Genomic DNA, 20,393 nt, shown 5'->3' with positions numbered 1-20,393 from the left:
TCCATACCTGGCATGCTCAGGACCCTTGATGCTGAGGGAGGCGTCACCCGCCACCCACAGCCAGGGCATGCCTCCGCAAGCAAACACAGGTGTGCACTGAACAGAGGCGTGCAGTAGGGAACTGGTAGAGAGGCAGCCGGGCAGGGCTGGGAAGAGAGGGCTTTGTGATCTTGATTTCAGCGAGGCAGCAGTGAGCAGTGGCTTGAAGCAAGATCTTAATTCCCTCTCCAGGGACTGAACCTGGGTAGCCTGGATGATAAACAGAAATCCTAGCCACCAGACCAACAAGGGCTAGAGGCTAGAAAACATTTTTCCCTGGATCTTTGTCCCCAGTGAAAAATACATGTATCACAGAGGCAGAAATTGTAAATGTTGGTACAAAGTATCATTAGAGACATAGCACAACAGGTGGGAGAGCATATAGAGAAATGGTTTGTTTAGTCAAGGCAGAAGCAAGGCAGAGATGTACACCCGGAAAGAAGGGGCGTACCCCTTAGAGAGGAAGAGCGCAGTAAAATAGCAGTGAAGTCATTTATATAGGTCAGTTCTTCTGGGTCTTTGTCTTCCTTCAGCCAATTACCTGGTTTCTTTTTCTGCACCTGACCTACCCTGGGACCCTCCCCTGGTTGCACAGGCATCCCTCAGTCAAGATTTATCTCAAAGTGAAGGCTTCTGGGAGGCACAAGACTCATTCATTATTGCCTGGAATTATCCCCTGAATTTTGACCCTCAAGGAGCCTTTCTGCGCATGTGTAGTGTCTCCTTTTTCCCAAAAAGGGGGGAATGGAGATCCCTTAATCCTTTACTCGAACAGAGTTTTGCATATCTTTGTCCTTGCCATGACTATTACCTTGACAAAGACTGGGGGGAGGCTGATTATAAATTCCTCAACTGGAGCCTACCTGTCTCATATCAGGAATTGCAAACAGTTGTTAACTATCCAGGCTGAAGCCCGCTTCTTCCAGCCCCATGAAATGCAAACAGGAGCCCAGTTGTAAATGTCTAGGCTGGAGCCCATCTATCTCCTGACTCAATCTCTACTCTCCATCCTTGTTTACTATTTTTTCCCCTTGTTTACTTATACATGTAAACATCTGTTCTTTCACCAAACATGTGTATTGGGCTAAGACTGAACATCAAGAACAAGAAGAACTGTTGTAGCCATGCGTTCCGGGAAACAAACTCACTCTGAAGGACAATGCAGATAGTGGAGTGCAGTTTATTACACCGGCGGGCCCAAGGCAGAGTCTCCTCTTAGCCAAGGACCCTGACCAGCATTTGTGAAAATCTTTTATACCCCATGTATACGTGTCTGAACCCACCACTCCAAATTCCTTGAGACTTACATAAACCAAGGAAAATACAATCCCAGTAACCCATCATTCATGTGCTATGTGCTCATGTGCTCAAACAGTCAAACAGTTAGCCAATAATCAATAAACCCGAGGTTACACTCCGACAGACACAGAAAAACTTGCGGCCTGTCTGGAGGAAGGGTGATTAGTGTAGGTTTTCTCTTAGGTGATGAGTCACCTAGATATGATCTTCAAGGTTCCCCTGTCTGGAGGGGGTTTTATTTTTCTGTTGCTGTTTTCATAGGCACTAAACACAGAGTTCAGAGCCCATTGGAAAGGTGGCTGAGCATGATCAGCATGAACAGGCCTAAGATGGAGTCCAGGCCCTATGAATTCCTTCTTCAGAACAAGGACCAGATCAGAGCAGCTCCCCTCTAGGGGACCCAAAGGACCTTGCTTCAGAGGCAGATAGAAGCCTTAGGAAAGTCTGGGAGAGGAAGTTACTAACTGACTGTGACCTTTAAACTGGATCTTAAAAAATAAGATGGTACTCAGCCCAAAAAAACAAGGAAATAATGATATTTGCAGCAACATGGATAGAACTAGAGATGATCATACTAGGTGAAGTAAGTCAGACAGAGAAAGACAAATATACGATATCACTTATATGCAGAATCTAAAAAACAAAAAAAGATATAAGGAGGGAGGTTCAAGAGGGAGGGGACATATATATATCTATGGCTGATTCATGCTGATGTATGGCAGGAACCAACACAATATTGTAAGGCAATTACCCTCCAATTGAAAATAAATTAATTTTAAAAATGAACTTATTTACAAAACAGAAATAAACAGACATAAAAAGCAAACTTTGGTTACCAAAGGGGAAAGGGAAGGGAGGGATACATTTGGACTTTGGTATTAACAGATATACATTACTACATATAAAACAGGGACTAATCTGCAGGGACTTCCCTGGAGGTCCAGTGGCTAAGACTCCACGCTCCCACTGCAGGGGGCCTGGGTTCAATCCCTGGTCAGGGAACTAGATCCAACATGCCACAACTAAAAAGGTGCCACGTGCTTCAATGAAGATGGAAGATCCCACTTGCCACAACTAAGACCCAGCACAGCCAAAAAAATAAATACTTTTTTTTAAAATAAAAAGTAAAAATAAAATAGATAAACAGCAAATAGCACAGGGAATTATATTCAGTATCTTGTAATAACCTATAATGGAAAAGAATCTGAAAAAGAATATATATATAATTTAATATATATATAAAAAACTGAATCACATCGCTATACACCTGAGACATTGTAAATCAATAATACGTCAATTAAATTTTTTCTTAAAAAAACAAGGAATGAAAGGGCATTCCAGACAGCAGGAAAACAACACATTTGATTCCAACAGAGTTCTGAACAGGGAGTAGGAGGGGAAAGGGGTGAGGGGAGAGGAGGCAGAGTGACCCTGGGAACGCGGCTGTAGGGCCTGGGAGGCCCCTCTAGCTTCCCTCCACTTCCCTAGCCACGCGGGGCAGACAGGCCTCTGGCTGCGTTACTGGACCCAGTACGGAACAAACCATTTCTCTCCCCCGCCCCCTCAGCGTGGACGGCAGCCACGCAGGCTCTATTAATGACATATAATTTCACTGGCCTCTTGCAGACAGAAGCACTGTGAGTCATGCTGCGGGCACGTGCTCTGTCGTCTGACCTCAGGATGAGGCGGCAGGTGCCACGGAGCCGCCGCACAGAGACGAGACTTGGTTACCGCTGTCCTCCTGCCCCTTGCACGGACCCTGATGCAGAAGGTGGCGCCGTGTTGAAGGAAACGATCTCTGGGTCCAGGAAGGTTGGCATTCAGGGAGAGTGGGTCCATTTCAAAACATGTTTGAAAGCTGCCCCGCACCTCCGCAGGGTAGTGGGCCTGGGAGTAGAAATTGAGAAGGATCTCGGTGACCAGAGCATTGCAACTTGAGAGCTTGCTCAAAGCACTTCTCCACGCCTTGGTTTCCTTCTCTGTAAATGGAGGAAATGATCATACTCCTTCTCTCAGCCACAGGGGGTTGCTGCAAGAAACAAAAGTGCTTTCTTCCCAATTAGGTGAGCCACTCTACGAATGTTCTCTGTGCCTGAAGGGCCCTTGCTGGCTCTGGAATGGCTATTCATTTCCTTTAGCTCCTAAGGGAATGTACAAATATGTGAACTTATAAGTGTTACTCTTTTGAAAGTATTTTAAATTTCATCTTAAAAGAGAAAGAAGGGACTTCCCTGATTGTCCAGTGGCTAAGATTCTGCGCTCCCAATGCAGGGCCCCTGGGTTCAATTCCTGGTCAGGGAGCTAGATCCCACATGCTGCAACTAAGACTCAGTACAGCCAGATAAATAAATATTAAGAGAGAGAGAAAGTAAAAATGAAGTATCTTAAGACTATGTAGTGGTGGGATTTTGTGCCTTCTGACTTACGGGAGCCATCTATAGGCATTATACCAGGGAGAAGGCGGCACCCAGAGTGGCCCTTAAAGCTAACTACAATGCCAGGAGCTAGGACTCAGACTTCCTGCTTCCCAACCCCCATGCCCACCCCCATAAGAAACTCTGTCCATCTCCAGCCAAGAATCCAGCCAGTCATAGATTGGGCCCTGCTCTAGCCCAGGGCACTTAGCTCTGCCCGTGGCACTACTAGGGTACTCTGGGCAACCAGCAGGACTGATGCTGCCCTTTCCTTCAGTCCCCAAGCTCAGGATGAGGAGAGAAGAGGGTGAGACAATGTATTCCTTCTTGGGTAATCCTGCTACCAGCCCTTAAGGCCTTCCAGACAATTGCCTACTTCAAATCTCAGGCCACAGTGACAGAGACAGAGTACGGTGACAAAGTAGGTGATTAAATAGATAATCCCACTAGGCAATTGTAAGTAAAGAAATATGGGAGACCCCTGTAAGTTAATGGGTACTCAAGAAAGCAGGTTTGCTTAACCACAAAACCACACAGGCTTATTTAGCAGTGAAACCATGCAACAGAAGCACAAGACATGCTCCAAAACAAGAAAACAATGGTTAATGATTCCTGGGACATGCCCTCTGCACACATAAACAAAATCTGGTCCATAATTTGTGGACCTAGCTTGACCGTATAGGGACAAGAAAACTCCCCTGCTCAACCTGGAGAAGGAGCTGATGATAGAAGCACGATGTCAAAGACAAAGAAGTTCTTCTCCGCTTCCTCATTTTTCTTTTGATTATAAAACTGTAGCCCAGTAAGTTCTGGGTGAAGCATCCCTTGCCTGCCTGCTTGTAAGTCTCACGAGCCTCCTATTCTAATGAATCATTTCTCTCTATCTTCTCTGTGCTGAGACATAAAAAATTATGGTACCAGAGGTCTTCGGAGCCCCCAGACAACACCAAATGGTTTCAACCAGAGCAGTCCTCATGGCTGATGGGTTGGCCCTGGAAGTGTGGCTCAGTAGGAAAGAAGTGAAAAAGAAATGGGGAAAGCTGTGCTGAGCTCAGTGGGGTCCCTGCCACTTCTTATCCTGGGGCTTAGGCCCCTCTCTCCCATAGGCACAATCGGGGAACCAGGGTTCAGTGAGTTCTGAAAAGAGAGCCAGCTATCAGTCAGGCACGAACACACCCATGCAACAGATACAGAACCCATGCACAGAGCTTGCATGTGTGTGTATGTATGTGTATGCTTGCTGCGTCTGACTCTGCAGCCCCTTGGACTGTAGCCCTCCAGGCTCCTCTGCCCATGGAATTTTCCAGGCAACAATACTGGAGTGGGTTGCCTTTTCTCCTCCAAGGGATCTTTCCCACCCAGGAATCGAACCCATGTCTCTGGAGTCTCCTACACTGGCAGGCAGATTCTTTACCACTAGTGCCACCTAGGAAGCTCACAGCTTGCAGATCCACCATAAATAAGCATCATCAGCTGATGCCAAGGATGAGGCAGGAGGCAGAAGACCTGGTTGCCAGAGCTGATTCCCACTTCCATTAACTCAGGGCCCTTTGGCAAGTTACTTAACCCAAGTCTCAGCTCTCTTATCTGCAAAATGGGTTGTCACGAGGGGTAATGTGGGTTTGATCTGAGACTCCCTGGAGACAGTGAACATAAGCATTTGTAAGATGTGGAGCATAATACAGATATCTCACAAGTTACACACTCACCAGCTTGATTTCCATCTAGGACTTCCCGTCCATTGTTGCCACAGCTCCCTAAAGCGCATAGACTTCTTGCCAAGAGCTTTGAAGACCACCTCATAGCCCATGGTACCGAGTGCCAGAGCCACACACATTTCCACACAGCATACTGTATAAATATAGGTTTTATTAATAATGAGTGAAATCCCACAAATACAATGGGCATCTCTGTGTGATGGGGAGAATCCGTTGCAGGGTAAGGAAGATAGAGAGGTATGTGCACAGGATGAAGGGCTGACAAGTGCCCTAAGGGAAGAGGGAATCAGCAGTAGAATGAGCCTGGACCCCAGCCATCCCAGGAAACTCAGACATGTTCTAGGTGCATCTGTCACTCCGGTGCCCCGGCCATGCCGCTCTGACCCCCAGGGCCCACCTTGGCTGATAGGAAGCAGGTAGCAGGACAGGGACAGGAGTTTGAATGAGCAGCAAGTGGCCGTGGAAGGGGTGGAGGAGTGACATTGCCAGCTTGACACACAAAAGAAGAGCAGTGGGGTGGCAGCGACCATGTCCAACTTATGCTCGCGCTTTGTGCTTGTGTGGGGTCCTGATGCCAGGGAGCTGGTGCCCTGGGCCACCCCAGGCTTGGGAAGGAGGGAAGACGGGGGGTAGACACCTGCAGCTCCTGGAGACGGCCTGGGCAGCATCAGCCTCATCCTTAGAGTCAAAGTGGGAGCCCCAGGAAGAGGTTGGCATTGCCCTCCCCACAGCACTTGCCACCACCATGCCACCATCACCCTTCCTCTGAGCCATCGGGGGGACGGCGAGTGTGTGTAGGGTTGAGATTGCCTGTTTGTGTAGTGTATATGTGCCTGTAACTCAGGACCACTGCGGGACCACGTGAACAGCAAGAAAGGAGGCTTGGGTCTTCGCCCACTCACCACCACCGCCTCCACCCCACCCTCACCGCCACCCTGGAATAAAGTGCATTCTCCACTTCCAGCAACAGATGGGAAAGAAACAGAGACATTATTGCAGTGGAGCCACAGGCCCAGCCCCCACCAAAGGGGTCCGGGGGACAGCCCAAGGCACCAGGCCTCTCCAACCCCTAGGACTGCGAGGGATGGCCCAGACAGATCCAGACACCTGTCCCAACAGATTGTCCAGACCAGCCAGGGTCTAGGGGTGGAGAGAGGTGAGGAGAAGGAAGAAGAGACTTCCAGAGCCTGTCCCTGCCCCATTCCAACAGAACATCCAGGGGACTTCACTGGGACCCAGCCCTAGAAGCCCAGCCTTATAACAGCCAGTTTACAAACACTTGTGTGGTGGGACCCAAAAGGGGGGCCACTTTGGTCAATTGTAAGAGGGGCCCTGGAGAGCCAGGGGCTCCCAGGCAGACAACAGAGGAGGGTGTTGGGGGCGGGGCAGGAAGGAGGGTGACAGCCTGCTAGTGGTCTTCGCATGCAGGTGTTGGAGAGAGGAGGGAGGAAGCTACAGACTGCATCAACTTGGAAAGATTTCTGGGCATGGCAGAGAGGCCTGTCACCCCCACCCCTAGGGCCAAGGCTGGGAGCACAGTCTGCCAGCCAGCCTACAAAGGAGCTGAGAGAAGGGAGGGCCCAAGTCTACAAGGTTAAAACAGTCCCGAAGGTCTGGGGCCCAGGCCGGAGCAGAGCTCTATCTCTCAGACTTGATTCGATAGCGGAGCACAAGGTACGCCAGCAGCCGCAGGAACAGGAAGAAGATGCCCAAGGCCAGGAAGTCCATATAGAGCTTGCCATCTTCGACGTCCATGGCTCGGAGAATGTTCTCTGGCTTCTGGAAAGGGCAGTGTTCCGTCAGGCAGCTCAGGTCTTCTCGCCCCATGCCATATATGCTCAGTAACACACCCTCGAAGCCATACCTAGGCAATCATAGGCATCAGAGCAGGATGCAGAGCACAGGGCCCCTGCCACCTGGGCAAACTGCCAGAGGCCAGGTGCAATCTCTCACTTCCTGCAAGGAGGAGCAGGGGCGGATGGTAAGGGAAGGGGTACTGACCTGACATAGGACAGGTAGGAGCTCCACTGCAGGTAACTGGGGATGGTTTTGAAGCTGACGAAAAAACCGGAGAACAAGAGGACGGGGACAGCGGTGACAGGACCCATAAAGGTGGCCACCTGCAGGGGAGGGAGGGGGACCGGGCCATCACAGGGGTGACCAGGACAGACTCAGGATCGGGGTTGGGGGGTTGCCCAGGCTTCCCAGAGATCCATCCCATTCCTTAGAACAGCCTCTGCTTCCTCCCACAAGACTCCGACCCCTCTCTTGGGGGTCCCCACGTGCCAGCCGCTCACCTGTAGGGAGCTGGAGGCACCTCCAATCAGCATCCCCAAAGACTGGGCCACCAAGGCCATGGAGGCACCCAAGGCTAAGAAGAGCAGGAAGCGGCTGGTCTCAGCCGGCTGGCTTGTCATCCAGTACACGATACTGCAGTACACAGCTGGGCATATCACCTGGGGAGCAGGCACTGGGCTGGGCAGCGGCCAAGACCCTCCACTCCACCCAGGCAGGAGCCTTTAGGACAGCGATTGCTAGAGTGTCCACGCCTGGTCCTCTGTACTCCTGCTCATGCTGCCACATGAGCCTGACACGGGTCCCCTTCCCCGGCTCTAAGAGCCTCATTCATCTTCCATCAGGCCCACTCAGACCCATGCAGGCCTGGTGACTTCTTTGAAGATCCATCCCATCCGGACCAGTGTATTCTTTATATTGTTAATTCCTTTACATATGAGAGCCTTTTGTCCCAGTGTACGTGCTAAGTCACTTCAGTCGTGTCCAACTCTTTGCAACCCTATGGACCATAGCCCACCAGGCTCCCCTGTCCATGGGATTCTCCAGGCAAGAATATCAGGGTGGGTTGCCATACCCTCCTTCAGGAGCTCTTCCCAACCCAGGGACTGAACCTGTGTCTTTCACGTCTCCTGCATTGGCAAGTGGGTTCTTTACCACTAGCGCCACCTGGGGAGCCCTTTGTCCCCATCAGTTCCTGGGCAACAGGGACCGAGACTATCAAGTGGAGGAGTGAGGGTTGTTCCCTGTACGAGGCCCTCAACCAAGAGGCAACCAGAGGCCAAGCCCCCGCTTGTACTCTTCTCACCCTGGCACAATGCACCCTGGCCCTGGGGAAGGAACACCTCTTCTAATTTGCTCACAGGGTGACCCTGGTGCTTGGAAGGGGGTGATGGTGGCCATAACAATCAAACCCAGCAAACATTATTGGGCACTTCAGTATGTGCCAAGCACTATTCTAAGTACTTTACCTGTATTAACTCATCTCATTCTCATAAACAATCCAAGGTAGATATTATCATCATTCTATGTTACAAATGGAGACACTGAAGCCAAGAGAGATTAGGTGACTTGCCCAGTGTCTCGCAGCTAACAAGGAGAGCAAGGCTCCAGAGCCCATGCTGCTCTCTGTTGCCTTGAGTAAGAGTCATGTGTAGGGCTATTATTTTCATCATGTGTTGTTTGCCCTCTCTTATTCCCACTGGAACACAAATTCCATGAGGTCAAGACTACTTCCGTCATTATCGTTGTTGCACCCCCAGGGCCTGACAAAGAGCCTGGTGCATGGTTGGTACTCACCACCTCTTGCTAAGTAAGCAGAAGTGAAGGGAAGGATGGCACGTAACAAGGTTGAAGCGGGGGCAGGAAGCAAGGATGGAAGGAGCAAGACAGGAGGGAGGCAGCAGGGAGGTAGGAGAAAGAGGCTCACTTGGAAGGGCACATCAGCCATGGTCTTGGCCAGGAAATACATTTTGAGGCTGTACCAGTAGTTGAGATGCTCCCTCAGGAAGACTGCCATCTCTAAGGGGACTGAAGACACAGGCTGATGAGGCATAGCACCCTGACCCTACCCCATGCTCCCCACGCCCTCCCATACCCAGGGCATCTCAGCTCACAGGTGAGCACAGTTGGCATCATGGCGGCAAACATGAGGAAAAGAATGGAGAAGAAGAGGCAGCCGGTGTTGTTTAAGACCTTGTTGGCATCGTTGCCAGTTTGCAGGTAGAGGAGACCAATAAGCACGCCAATCACCACATGGGATATGAGCCGCAGGTGGGTCAGGACCTGTGTAAGGGGTGATCATGGGGAAAGAGGATGGATCACAGGCTAGGGATGGGTGAGTCACACTTGCATAGGAATGTGGGTGTGCCCTCACGGGCACAGAGACCCACGGGAGCACTGGGAGGCTGCTGGGAGGGCGACCCATCACCATCTCCCTGTTGGGATCCTACACCACACAAGGCCAGGCCAACACCAGCCTCCCCCTCCTCCAACTTGATGTCTCACCATGTCCCTGAGGATGGACAGGAAGTTCCTTTTGAAGAGGATGCAGAACTGCGTGAGAGTGCTGGTGGCAAAGGTGTGGCTTTCAATGGCATCCACTTCCTGGGGAGAGGAAACTGGATCAGGTGAGGGGCTGCCCCACGCCCCCACCACGCAGCCAGCTCAGTCGGTAGGAAAACCCCTGAGCCTGTCCCCAGGGACAAGGGTCCTCCACAATTCTCCACCATTGAGCTGGGTACCTGGAAGCTGGCCTTAGAGGTATGAATCAGAGTGAGATTCAGAGAGACACAAAGAGGAAGTAAACAGAAGTGGGGAGGGAGGAGACAGAAGGGGAGTCAAGGACACCTGTGGTGGCTACAAATAGATCAGTTGTTTATTCTTAAACTTTATTTGACTGAGCTGCATGGCTTGCGGGATCTTAGTTCCCTGACCAGGGATTGAATCCACATCCTAGGCAGCGAAAGCACAGAGTCCTAACCACTGAACTGCCAGGGAATTCCCAGTCATTCTGGGGAAATTTTAATCCATTGAATACGTTTATCCTAAGGGCATAATACCTTTATGCAACCAGTTTCACGATACTATTTTTAACAACGGTAATGATGACAACAGCAACAATAACCCTCCTGGTCCCCTGGGGTCACAGGTTCTCATTTAAGGAAAAGAGCCAGCTAGAGTAGGAAGAGCTTTGTGTGACTAATCTAATTAGTCCTCCCAATAAGCCTGTGAAATAAGTATCATCACCCCCAAGTTAAAGATTACAGTAAACCACACTGGCCACAAGGCCAGAGACAGATTCAACCTTGCTTACCAGGTGGCACTACAGCTGCTTGGTAAGAATTTGTTGAACAAATAAATGAACGAGAAAGCCGAAGCTCAGAGAGGTTAAGTAATGTGCCCAAGGTCACACAGCTAATAGTAGGTCTATTCCAAGTACCCAGTGGTTGGCATGCCTCTGGGGCACAGCCTCTCTGGCTGGGCCATGTCCACGGTCCTGTCCCCCCTCCCCAGCTCTGCATCCTGCTCCCTCCACCCCTACTCACCAGAGGGCAAGGGGGACAGAGAGTGGGCACCTCATTCTTCTCAGGGCCGCTGTTCTTCTCTGCCATGGCACAGAGCCCATTCTGCACAGCCCTGAACAGCAGGGGGTTCAGGTCTCCATACTCGCCAGAGGCCACCTCGATAACTGGGGGACACAGAGGGGGTGCACTCAGCTAAGGTATCTCCTTGCTTCCCAAGGGCAAGCCAGCCGTTCCTTGAGTGTGTGTGGAAGGCAGGCGACAGTGAGATCTCTGCCCCCAGGAGGTTCAAGTACATGATCTGGACCCCTGGATTTGGCCTGCCACCATATCCCAGCCTGGACCACCAGGCCCCTACTCACTGAAGTCAGCCGGGTTGTGGTAGGTGGGGCAGTGCAAACCGAGCCCCTTCAGATAGGGGATCAGGTTGGTGACCATGCCCTTGAAGATGCACTGACCCTGGCTCAGGATGTAGAGCTGAGGCGGAAAAAGAAGGCCAAGAAAATAGCACAAGTGGGTCAGGCAGGTCCCACCACACCCTGACGGACCCCCAGCCCCCTCCCCATCGCTGGTCAGTCACCTTTGAGTCCCAGAGACCCTCACCTTGTCAAACATCTCAAAGAGCCTAGCACTGGGCTGGTGGATGGTGCAGATGATGGTTCGGCCCCCCTGGGCCAGGGACTTCATGAGGGACGCCACTTGGAAAGAGGAAGCACTGTCCAGGCCACTGTCCAGAGAGAGGCCACCAGGGGGCAGGGTGAGGTGTGAATGGCCAAGGGAGTGTCTGGATGGGGCAGCTGCTATAAGGGCGAGGGAGATGGCAGGAAGGGGGTCACTCTGGCCACCCCTATATCCCATCCACATTGTATGATTCAGGTGTTTAGAGGTACCAAGAAGCCCAGACTACGGTTAGGTGCAACAAGCAACTATTAAGCACTCGTTGAATGCCAGCCACTGGGATTACAAGGGCAAATAAATAAGACATAGACTCTGGTTGGAAGGGAGAGAGAGAGAGAAATGCACAGATCATTTGAGACAATGTGGACCATGCTGTAGAAACAGGGGGTGAAAAGTAGGGGAGAATTCACCTCCACTGTACAAAGGTTTGGGAGAGGAGTCAGAGGAGGTTCCTGAGTGAGTCTGGCAGAAGAAAGAGCTAAGTCAAGTGAGGGGGCAAGGGCAGGTGCAGTGGTGAAGGGCATTCCAGGCAGAAGACACAGCATGTGCAAGGCTCAAAGGCATGGAACACATGGCTTGACGAAGAGAATAATAAGCGATTCAATCTTATTAGAGCATAAAATACAAGACAGCGTGAAGCAAGATGTGAGGCCAGAGAAGTAGGTTCAGCCCCAGACCTTGTAAGTCCTCTGCCTTTATTTTGAGGGCAAATGTGAATCATTGCATGGTTTTAAGCAGAGGAGTAAGTATTGCCAGACTTGTCTTTTAGAAAGTTCACTCTGGTTGCAGTTTGGAGGAAGGATGGGCTGGGAGAGACTGGAGACAAGGAGAGAGGAGTCTGTTGCAGAAATGCAGGCAAGAGTTGATGATGTCCTGAATTTAAGCACTGGCACTAAGAATGGGGGTGGGGTGAATCTGAGAGATGGAGAAAGAGGGTAGACTCAGCAGGACTCTGTGATTGATTGGCTGTGGGGGAGAGAAGGAGCGGGTGGCATCAGCCAGGGAGGACATGGGGATTTCTGCGAGGGTGAAGGATAGGGCTGCTAGGCAACAGGCTTGGCAGGGGTGGAGCCCTTCTCTGGCCCCAGGAGGCTGCAAATTCGTGCTCTGGTCTCCAGCAGTGGAGCAGATGCAGCCTCCAGTTCTGGCTCTGGGCCAGAGGGGAGGGGGCAGCCCAGTAGGAGAGGAGGGGAGAACTACCTGGTGGGCTCGTCAAAGAACATGACAGGTGGGTTGTTGACCAGCTCCAGGGCAATGGCCAGGCGCTTCTTCTGCCCGCCGGAGAGCAGGGCTGTTCTCGTGTGGGAGCAGGACAGCAGGCCGAGCGCCGTCAGGATCTCTGTCACCTGGCCCAGCCCCCGATCCAGCCCAGGTCAGCTTCAGAGTCTCTGCTTCCCCCCAGCACCACCCCGATGTATTTATTTATTCAAAATATTTATTAATTGTTTTATTTTTTTGGCCACCCAGCACGGCATGTGGGATCTTAGTTCCCTGACCAGGGATGGAACCTGGGACCCCTCCAAGGGACGTGTGGAGTCTTAACCACTTGGCCACCAGGCAAGCCCCACCACCCCAATTTAAATAGGCATCTCCCTTAAATCCAGCATCCCAGCCTTGGCCACCCCTCTTCTCCCACCCAAATCCCTCCATCTGGCACCCCAGATCTCAGGGCCTGGAAAGGGCAGCTGCCTTGTTCCGCCCCCCCCACCCCGCCCTGACTCACCAGCTCCTTCTTCACCTCCTGCTTCTCATTCAGTTTCAGGTTAGCAGAGACCTGGAGCCCAGAGAGAGGGCGGATCAGATATGCGTGGGGGCAGCAGGGCCTTGACCCCTTGGCCAATGGAAAGGGTGGGGACAGCAGGCACCTGGGGGACTGGGAGGAGGCAAGGGCTGCCCAGCTCTCACCATCATGGCTTCCAGCACCGTGAGGTGTGGCAGCAGGATGTCTTCCTGCATGATGTAACAGGACATCTTGCGGAAGGTCCTCAGTTCCCGCGGCTTCCCGTTGACCAGGATCTGCCCCTTCATTCCAGACCCCCTGCAGGAACGCCGTCAGTTAGGGGTGGAGGTCAGGGAACCTCTACCGTGCTCCCCAGGGCACCTCTCTTCCTGGGCCCTGCCCCCACTCTACCCCAGCCTTGTCCTTACCTGTATCCTGCCAAGAGGTTCATGAGCGTGGACTTGCCAGACCCTGAGGGGCCCATGATGCCAATCATCTCCCGACAGCAGAATTTACCTGATAGGCACTTAAGGAGGGTCTTATAGCCTGCAATGCGGGAGGGAGGGAGGAACTTTTGATCAGCGCTTCAGTGAACAGAGACACCTCAAACTCTTAGGAGCCATGGCTATCAGTGAACTAGGCAGGCTCTACTCACCGTGACTTGGTTAGGATGGCAGAGTGACCCTCAGAGCCCCAGTGATGACCTGTGCCCTCTCATTCTGTCCCCCCAGAAGCAACCACCACTAATGTCAGTGTGCCCGAGGTGACAGCGCTCTTCTGAAAGCCACGGGAAAACCCCCGCATCTGATGGATGGGCATGGAGAGGGGACCCAACAGAGGACCCTACTTCTCTTCTACAAACCTGGCGGTCACTCTCTTACCCGCTCCAGGAAGGCTTTTCCAGTTTCCAGGCTGAGCTAGCCAACTGTCCTCTATTCCCACAGCACTTCTCATATGCCAGCATGTTTGTTACTTGAGGTACCTGCCCCTCAGCCCCCTCCCCCAGCCTCTTAGTCAGTGAGCTCCTTGGGGACAGGGTCTGTGTGTGTAACCTTAGCAGATTGGCTGACATGTACTAGATGCTCAATAAGTGTTTGTTCTGAATGTGTGTTCTCAGAGCCTTGGCCTCCGTCTAAAAGTCTTTCATCAGCGTGCTGTGTCTCCCCACCAGGCTTATCTCAGCAGCCCCTACTGTGGCCCAGTAAAATCTCACCTTTCACTCGCTGGGAGGCAGCATACGCATTAAGAGTATACATTTGGAATCAGTTGGATCTGTATTCAAATTCTGACTCCACACTCACCAGCTAGCTGTGTGACCTGCGGCAAGTTGCTTAACCTCTCTGAGCTCCAGGTGCCTCCTTGTAAGATAGGTAGTATCTGTCTCATTGGGTTGCTATAAAGGTTCAATGAGATAATATATGTAAAGCAGGGCCTCCCTGGTGGCTTAGTGGTAAAGAATCCTCCAGTGCAGGAGAAATGGGTTCGATGCCTGTACTGGGAGGATCCCACATGCTATGGAACAACTAAGCCTGTGCACCACAACTACTGAGCCCGTGCGCCACAGTTACTGAAGCTGCACACCCTGGAGCCTGTGCTCTGCAACAGGAGAGGCTTCCACAATGAGAGGCCCTCGCATGGCAGCTGGAGAGCAGCCCCTGCTCACCACAACTAGAGAAAAGCCCACACGGCAACCAAGACACAGCACAGCCACAAAGAAAGAAATTAATATATATATACGTATGTATGTAAAGTCTATGATGCAGTGCTTGGTACATAGAGCGCATTAAAAGCAGGTGACATTTTAATGTTAATTCCATTTGACAATGCTTACTGATATACACTACATTCCAAACTCTGTATCAGACACTCAACCAAAAAAAAATAAAAAGAGGGAGACACAGTTCCTGCACTCAAGACAGTGATAGTCTAGGTAAAAGAGATAGACAAGAAAACATCTATGGGGACTTCCCTGGTGATCCTGTGGCCAAGACTCCACACTCCCAATACAGGGGGCCCAGTTTCAATCCCTGGTCAGGGAACTAGATCCCCCATGTCCCAACCAACAGTTTGCGTGCCACAACTAAAGATCTCACATGCCACAATGGAGACTGCAGATAGTACGTGTGGCAACTGAGACCCAGTACAGTCACATAAATAACAAGTAATTTTTTAAAAAAGAAATCATCTATAGATCTGAAGAAAGATAAAGTAAGGGTTATCATACAAGCATAAGTCTTGTGCGATGAGAATTTAGAAAATAGAACTGATGAGGGTAGAGGGGCAAGGGGAAAATCAGGAGTGGCTTCATGGAAGAGGTGGCATTTGAGCTAAGTGTTGAAGAATGAGCAGCATTTCAAAATGGAAAAGGAAGGCACAGGCTCTCCAGGCTTTGGGAGGAAAATGCTGCTATATAACAACATATATGTAATACAATCCAGGGAGCAGAGGGCAGAGATTCCACAGAGTCAACTGCCGCGACAAGGAGGTGGAGAGGAAAGATAAGTCAAGGAGGCTGGCCTTGCCTGCCCTGCTTACAGGCCTGCCTCAGTGAGGTTGAAACACCAATCCCTACCAGCCAACACTCACTACCACTCTCTTCCATCCCCTATGGAGCCCAGTTCCCTCCATTCTACCTCCTTAGCAGAGGCAGTGAAGGGATGTGATCTTTCACCCTCTCTCCACAGCACCCAGCTGTCCTTCTGAACATATTCCATCAGACAGGGGATCCTCTGGTGCCCACTGTGGGATCCTGATCATACTAACTGCCTGGATAGTGCTTTCTGGTTTACAAAGCTCATGGCCTCAGTCACTGCTATTGCAACGGATGAGGCAGCTAGGGCCCAGAGACATCCAGCGACACCCAGAGTCACACAGCAAGTTCTTTACTTGGAGAAGGGACGTCATGAATTCCAACCCTCTGCTTCAGTCATTGTCACCATCAATCAGGGAGACGTGTGGCTGTGCACACCAGCATATGCCTCTCAGAGCTCCACACAAGAAGTGATTTCTTTTGCAGGAAAAAATTGGCAATGATAAACCTTCCCCTCATTTAATTACCACTAAGCATTTGATTGAACTCTGATGTCGAATTCAAATATTATCTTAACGCTTGCCTTTCACAAAGCATTTTCATGGCTAATGTCTCAGCTGAGCTGCACAAGCCCATGCAGTGAGTATTCTTATCATCCCTGTTTATTGGTGAGGAAAGTGACAGCAAAAGAGGGTAGGCAGTCTGCCCAAGATCACGCAGCTTAACTGGCTAAGAACCCATGTCTTGGGACTCCTGCTGGACCCCAACTGCTCAACCTGGGAAGGGCCTGCCTCCCAGGCTTTCAGGATGGAGACCCACCAGAGTTCTAGCTCTGCCCCCATCAGTAACTTTCTTTGCAATTTTATGAAGTCACTTACTCTTTCAGGGCCTCCATTTCCTCATCTGTAATATAAGGATAGAAGTATCTCCTCCCAAGGACAAAAAAAGGTTATTATGACTATTAAGTGAGATTAATAATAATTAATAGAAAAGTGTTTTGAATATCAAGAAATGTCATATATAATTAGGAGAAGCAGGTGACAAATTCTGACCTGGGAAAGTCAGAATCTCCCTTTCTCCATGCCCCTTATTCTTTTTCCTCTTGAAATGAGTGAATGTGCCTGCATGCTCAGTCATGTCCAACTCTTTGTGACCCCATGGACTGTGGCCCACCAAGCTCCTCTGTCCATGGGGATTCTCTAGGCAAGAATACTAGAGTGGGTTGCCATTTCCTTCCCCAGGTGATCTTTCCGACTCAGGGATCAAACCCGTGTCTCCTGTGTCTCCTGCATCAAGAGGCAGCCTCTTTACCACTGCCTCTAATTGCTCTCTATCCTCCAAAGAAAAGGACAGGGATTCACATGAGAAAAGCAGGCAGAGAGAGGAGTACAGAGGGCAGAGAGAGGGACAAGGGATGCAAAAGATGGCAGAATGGCCAGTAGAACAGAATGGGGCTGGCAAGGGCAAAGGAGGGCAGGACCTGGTCGGGGTGCCCATTTGTGGCTAGTAAGTTGAGTTAAAGCCACCAGAAAGTTGGCCCATCTAGACACTTCTTTTGCATTTTCATTTCTCCTAAAACTGAAAGTGTTAGTTGCTCAGTCATGTCCAACTCTTTGGGGTCCCATGGACTGTACCACTCACATTCCTCTGTCAATGGAATTCTCCAGTCCAGAATACTGAAGTAGGTAGCCGTTCCCTTCTCCAGGGGATCTTCCCAACCCAGGGATCGAACCCTGATCTCCTGCATTGCAGGCAAATTCTTTACCGTCTGAGCCACCAGGGAACTCCTAAAAGCTGAGGGTTAAGGAAATAACAGGTACCTCCTGATTGTGCCCCAAACTGGCTTCAGGACCAAGGGCACTAAGCAGAGAGCCCAGATATCTCATATTCTAGTGACTCAGACCCTGTGATCTTTTGGTCGATCATGGGAGTGAGGGTTGGGAGTACGGAGAGAATACAGACTCAGCTCTGCCCTGAAGCACCCCAAACATTTTTTAAACCTCGGAGAAGAATGTCCCAACTCCACCCCTGATCCACACCCAGGCTCTGGGGAAACCCCAGCTTCTCTATTCCCAGCTCAACCTGCCCAGGGAAGGGGGAAAGGGTGAGGAGCAAAGGAGGGGAGATGGTGAGGATTCAGAGAATTTGGAGCCTCAGGCTATTCCATTACCCACTTGTCCTAAAGAGAGAAGCAGTGAAGATGGGAATTCTTAACAGGGAAGATAAGAGAGAGAAAAGAGCACTGCAAGGGGAGCTGGGAAACCTGGCTTCTGGTCCTCAGACTGCCACTTATTAGCTGTGTGACATCAGTCAAGTTACTCAACTTCTTTGGGCCTCAGTTTTCATATTAGCAACATAGAAAGGGCTTCCCAGGTGGCTCAGAATCCACCTGCAAAGCAGGAGACCCAGGTTCTATTCTTGAGTCGGGCAAATCTGGAGAAAGAAATTGCAACCCAGTCCAATTTGCCTAGGAAATACCATGGACAGAGGAACCTGGATGGCTACAGTCCATGGGGTCTCAAAAGAGTCGAACAAGACTTAGCAACTAAACAACAAGATGTCACCTATCCTACCAACCCTTCACCCTCCCTGCTTTGGAGAACTTTGGCAAGAATGAAGTAAGAAGACAGGAATGAGAACATCTTTTAAAATTAGCAGTGCTCCATAGGGCCAAGGATTTTTGCTAACCACTGAGGACAACCGCTGCCGTACAGCCCAGACTTTCTCATATCCACCCTAGAAGGTAGGAGCTCTACCTGAAACAAAAAAGGACAACTCCTCAAGGACCAGAAGCAATAGCATCAACTTAGAAGAGGAAATAACCATTGAACCTAGTGTCCCCTGGTGCTTACAGGTGTGAAGGGAGCTCAAACCCTGGCACCTCAGCTGTCTGCAGAGTAAGTGAGAGGCTGAGATTTTAGTGGACTGGCTCCTGCAGGATTTGTAGAACAGGGGACAAACCCAGGCCTCCTGTTCCAGAAGAGGCAAATCACGGGGGCCCACTGCTCCCTTACCCCGTTTGCGCCAGCAGGGCCCCTCCCTCACGGAATAGGACAGCTCCACGAACTCAATGTCCACCGCTGAGCGCTTGGGTAGGTGGGAGAAACGCTGGGCTTCGGTGATGTGGTTCTCCACCTTCTTCAGGTGCGTGGTCAGCACAGGGGGCTCCGCCCCATCTTCCAGCGCCACGGCCATGGCCACAGCTCCAGGTCGTAGTCCACAGACCACGGCCTCCAGAGTCTTCTCTGCCATCAGGCCAAGTCCGGCCTGAAGGGAGAGGCCCTGCTCAGTTTGGGGCAGACCTCCATCCCTGGCTCGGAGCTCCCTTGCTTTCTCTTGTGCCCTCGCCTCCCCGCCTCCTTCTCAGGGTAGATCGGCTACCGGAAGCTCCCACGTCCCACCTCCAGAGCATCTGCCCTCCACCGACCACCACTCCCAGCGCAGCTTCGTTCAGTCCCCACCTCTCCTCGGTCCCAAGCAGCCCCAGCCCCAGACGGGCCCCTTGAAGCCCGCACCCGCTCCCTCCTGCCCGCGGAGGCTCTAATCTCCTTACCCTGCAGGCCAGCAGTCTCTGGGGACTGGATGGGGCGCGGCGGGGATGGGGGTGGGGGTGAGGACTGGGGGTGCAGCAGCCTCTGCCTGCTAGGAAATCAGGGTAGCAGGGTGACTGCAGGATGGACCAGGCAAAGGCGGAGAAAGGGGAGGCTCTGGGCCTCCTGCTGCGCCGCCCTCCCCATCTCTAGGCGAGGTGCCCTGGCCAGTCCCTCCTGCCGGCGGCCCTGGGTCCGCGCGCCCTGGACTCTCGCCTGGAACGGGCTCACCACCCGGACTCAAAAGCCCACACTGCCAACTAAACGCCGCATTGGGGGTCATTCCCCTCCCATTTTCCGCAAGCCTGGTCACCTTGAGGCGCCCTGGGCTGGTGCAGAGCTGAGATGATGAGCGCTGCCACGGGCTGAGGATGGAGACTCTAGGTCCTCCTTACCTGCCTCTGGCTGCGGCACTGGGCCCGGTGTCCCGGCTCCCGAACCCGGCGGCCGGGCCGGGGCGGGACCGGGGCGGGGCAGGCGACAGGGGAGGGCTCGAGCGTCAGGTCAGAAAAGAGATGACAAGTCTGCGGAGGGGCGACTGGGGCGTGCCCCTACCCTTCTCGGCCGTGCACACGCGGTTCCCTAAGCCCGATCTTTGGTGCCTTGTCCTTCCGAACCCGCCGGCTCTCGGCCGAACCTTTATGGGCTCTTGCCCAAGCTGCTGCCAGCCGGTCCTGCGGTTCTTAAAGGGCCCACGCCGCCCCTCAGCCAGGGGAAGCGAGGATGGCGAAGGGGAGAGAAGCGCCGGCTACGCGGGGTGCGGGAGAGACTGCAAGTGTGGACCCAGGACTGGAGATTGGTGGCAAAAGGCCGACTCCGAGGCGGTGAAGAGGGCTGAAGTCGCTCAGTGGAGACAGGTCCCTGAATTTCAGACTATACAATGGTGGTGGGGGAGGGGTTGGAGGGTGCAGATTCCGTCACTGTCAAGGGATTGTGGAGCTGCCAGGCTGTCTGCACCACCACCCCACCCCCCATCAGTTTCCCTCAGTTCTGGCCCTTGAGCTCAGCATCCCCTAGGAATTCCCAAGCAAGAGTCTTGGGACATCCTCTCCACCTCCCCTTTTCCTCTCTGAGGACCAGGAGACCAGTC

General features: G+C 51.9%; 2 protein-coding genes across 7 annotated transcripts; both read right to left on the bottom strand.

Moving 5' to 3' along the window:
- Positions 1–1,207: 1,207 nt before the first annotated feature.
- On the bottom strand, positions 1,208–6,672 carry LOC132657860 (uncharacterized). Its single transcript, XM_060399773.1, has 2 exons — positions 5,462–6,672; positions 1,208–3,225 (listed from the first exon to the last, which is right to left on the bottom strand). The coding sequence occupies exons 1-2, from the start codon at positions 6,670–6,672 to the stop codon at positions 3,159–3,161; spliced, it is 1,278 nt and encodes a 425-aa protein (XP_060255756.1). The 3' UTR covers positions 1,208–3,158.
- ABCG4 (ATP binding cassette subfamily G member 4) lies at positions 5,602–19,946 on the bottom strand. Of its 6 annotated transcripts, XM_060399753.1 has the most exons (16): positions 19,617–19,946; positions 19,267–19,352; positions 18,728–18,980; positions 13,612–13,729; positions 13,369–13,501; positions 13,187–13,237; positions 12,664–12,809; positions 11,389–11,512; positions 11,148–11,262; positions 10,810–10,952; positions 9,770–9,868; positions 9,379–9,547; positions 9,192–9,292; positions 7,768–7,926; positions 7,472–7,590; positions 5,602–7,334 (listed from the first exon to the last, which is right to left on the bottom strand). In XM_060399753.1, exons 3-16 carry the CDS (start codon positions 18,963–18,965, stop codon positions 7,109–7,111), a joined length of 1,941 nt encoding a protein of 646 aa, XP_060255736.1. In that variant the 5' UTR covers positions 18,966–18,980; positions 19,267–19,352; positions 19,617–19,946; the 3' UTR covers positions 5,602–7,108. The 6 variants fall into 6 exon arrangements, with proteins under 6 accessions (XP_060255736.1, XP_042088896.1, XP_011950963.3 ...); XM_042232962.2 differs by having other exon boundaries at positions 19,267–19,946; XM_012095573.5 differs by lacking the exon at positions 19,267–19,352.
- Between the last annotated feature and the right edge of the window lie 447 nt (positions 19,947–20,393).

The sequence above is a fragment of the Ovis aries genome, chromosome 15 (genome assembly GCF_016772045.2).
Source record: "Ovis aries strain OAR_USU_Benz2616 breed Rambouillet chromosome 15, ARS-UI_Ramb_v3.0, whole genome shotgun sequence".
Lineage (NCBI taxonomy): Eukaryota > Metazoa > Chordata > Mammalia > Artiodactyla > Bovidae > Ovis > Ovis aries.
The sequence above is the reverse complement of the archived record's forward strand: the minus strand, read 5'-3'. Positions and strand labels throughout refer to the sequence as shown.

Bases quoted from the DNA above. Each gene is read 5' to 3' on its own strand.
- LOC132657860 (XM_060399773.1), bottom strand. From the start codon at position 6,672: ATGGGGCAGGGACAGGCTCTGGAAGTCTCTTCTTCCTTCTCCTCACCT. The intron at 3,226-5,461 runs GTGAGTGTGTAA...TTCTACTCCCAG, and splicing joins CCTAGATGGAAATCAAGCTG to GCCCACTACCCTGCGGAGGT.
- ABCG4 (XM_060399754.1), bottom strand. From the start codon at position 18,965: ATGGCAGAGAAGACTCTGGAGGCCGTGGTCTGTGGACTACGACCTGGA. The intron at 11,513-12,663 runs GTAGTTCTCCCC...CTCTCTGGACAG, and splicing joins TTCTTTGACGAGCCCACCAG to TGGCCTGGACAGTGCTTCCT. The intron at 7,927-9,191 runs GTGAGCCTCTTT...CCTGCTCCCCAG, and splicing joins TGGCTGATGTGCCCTTCCAA to GTGATATGCCCAGCTGTGTA.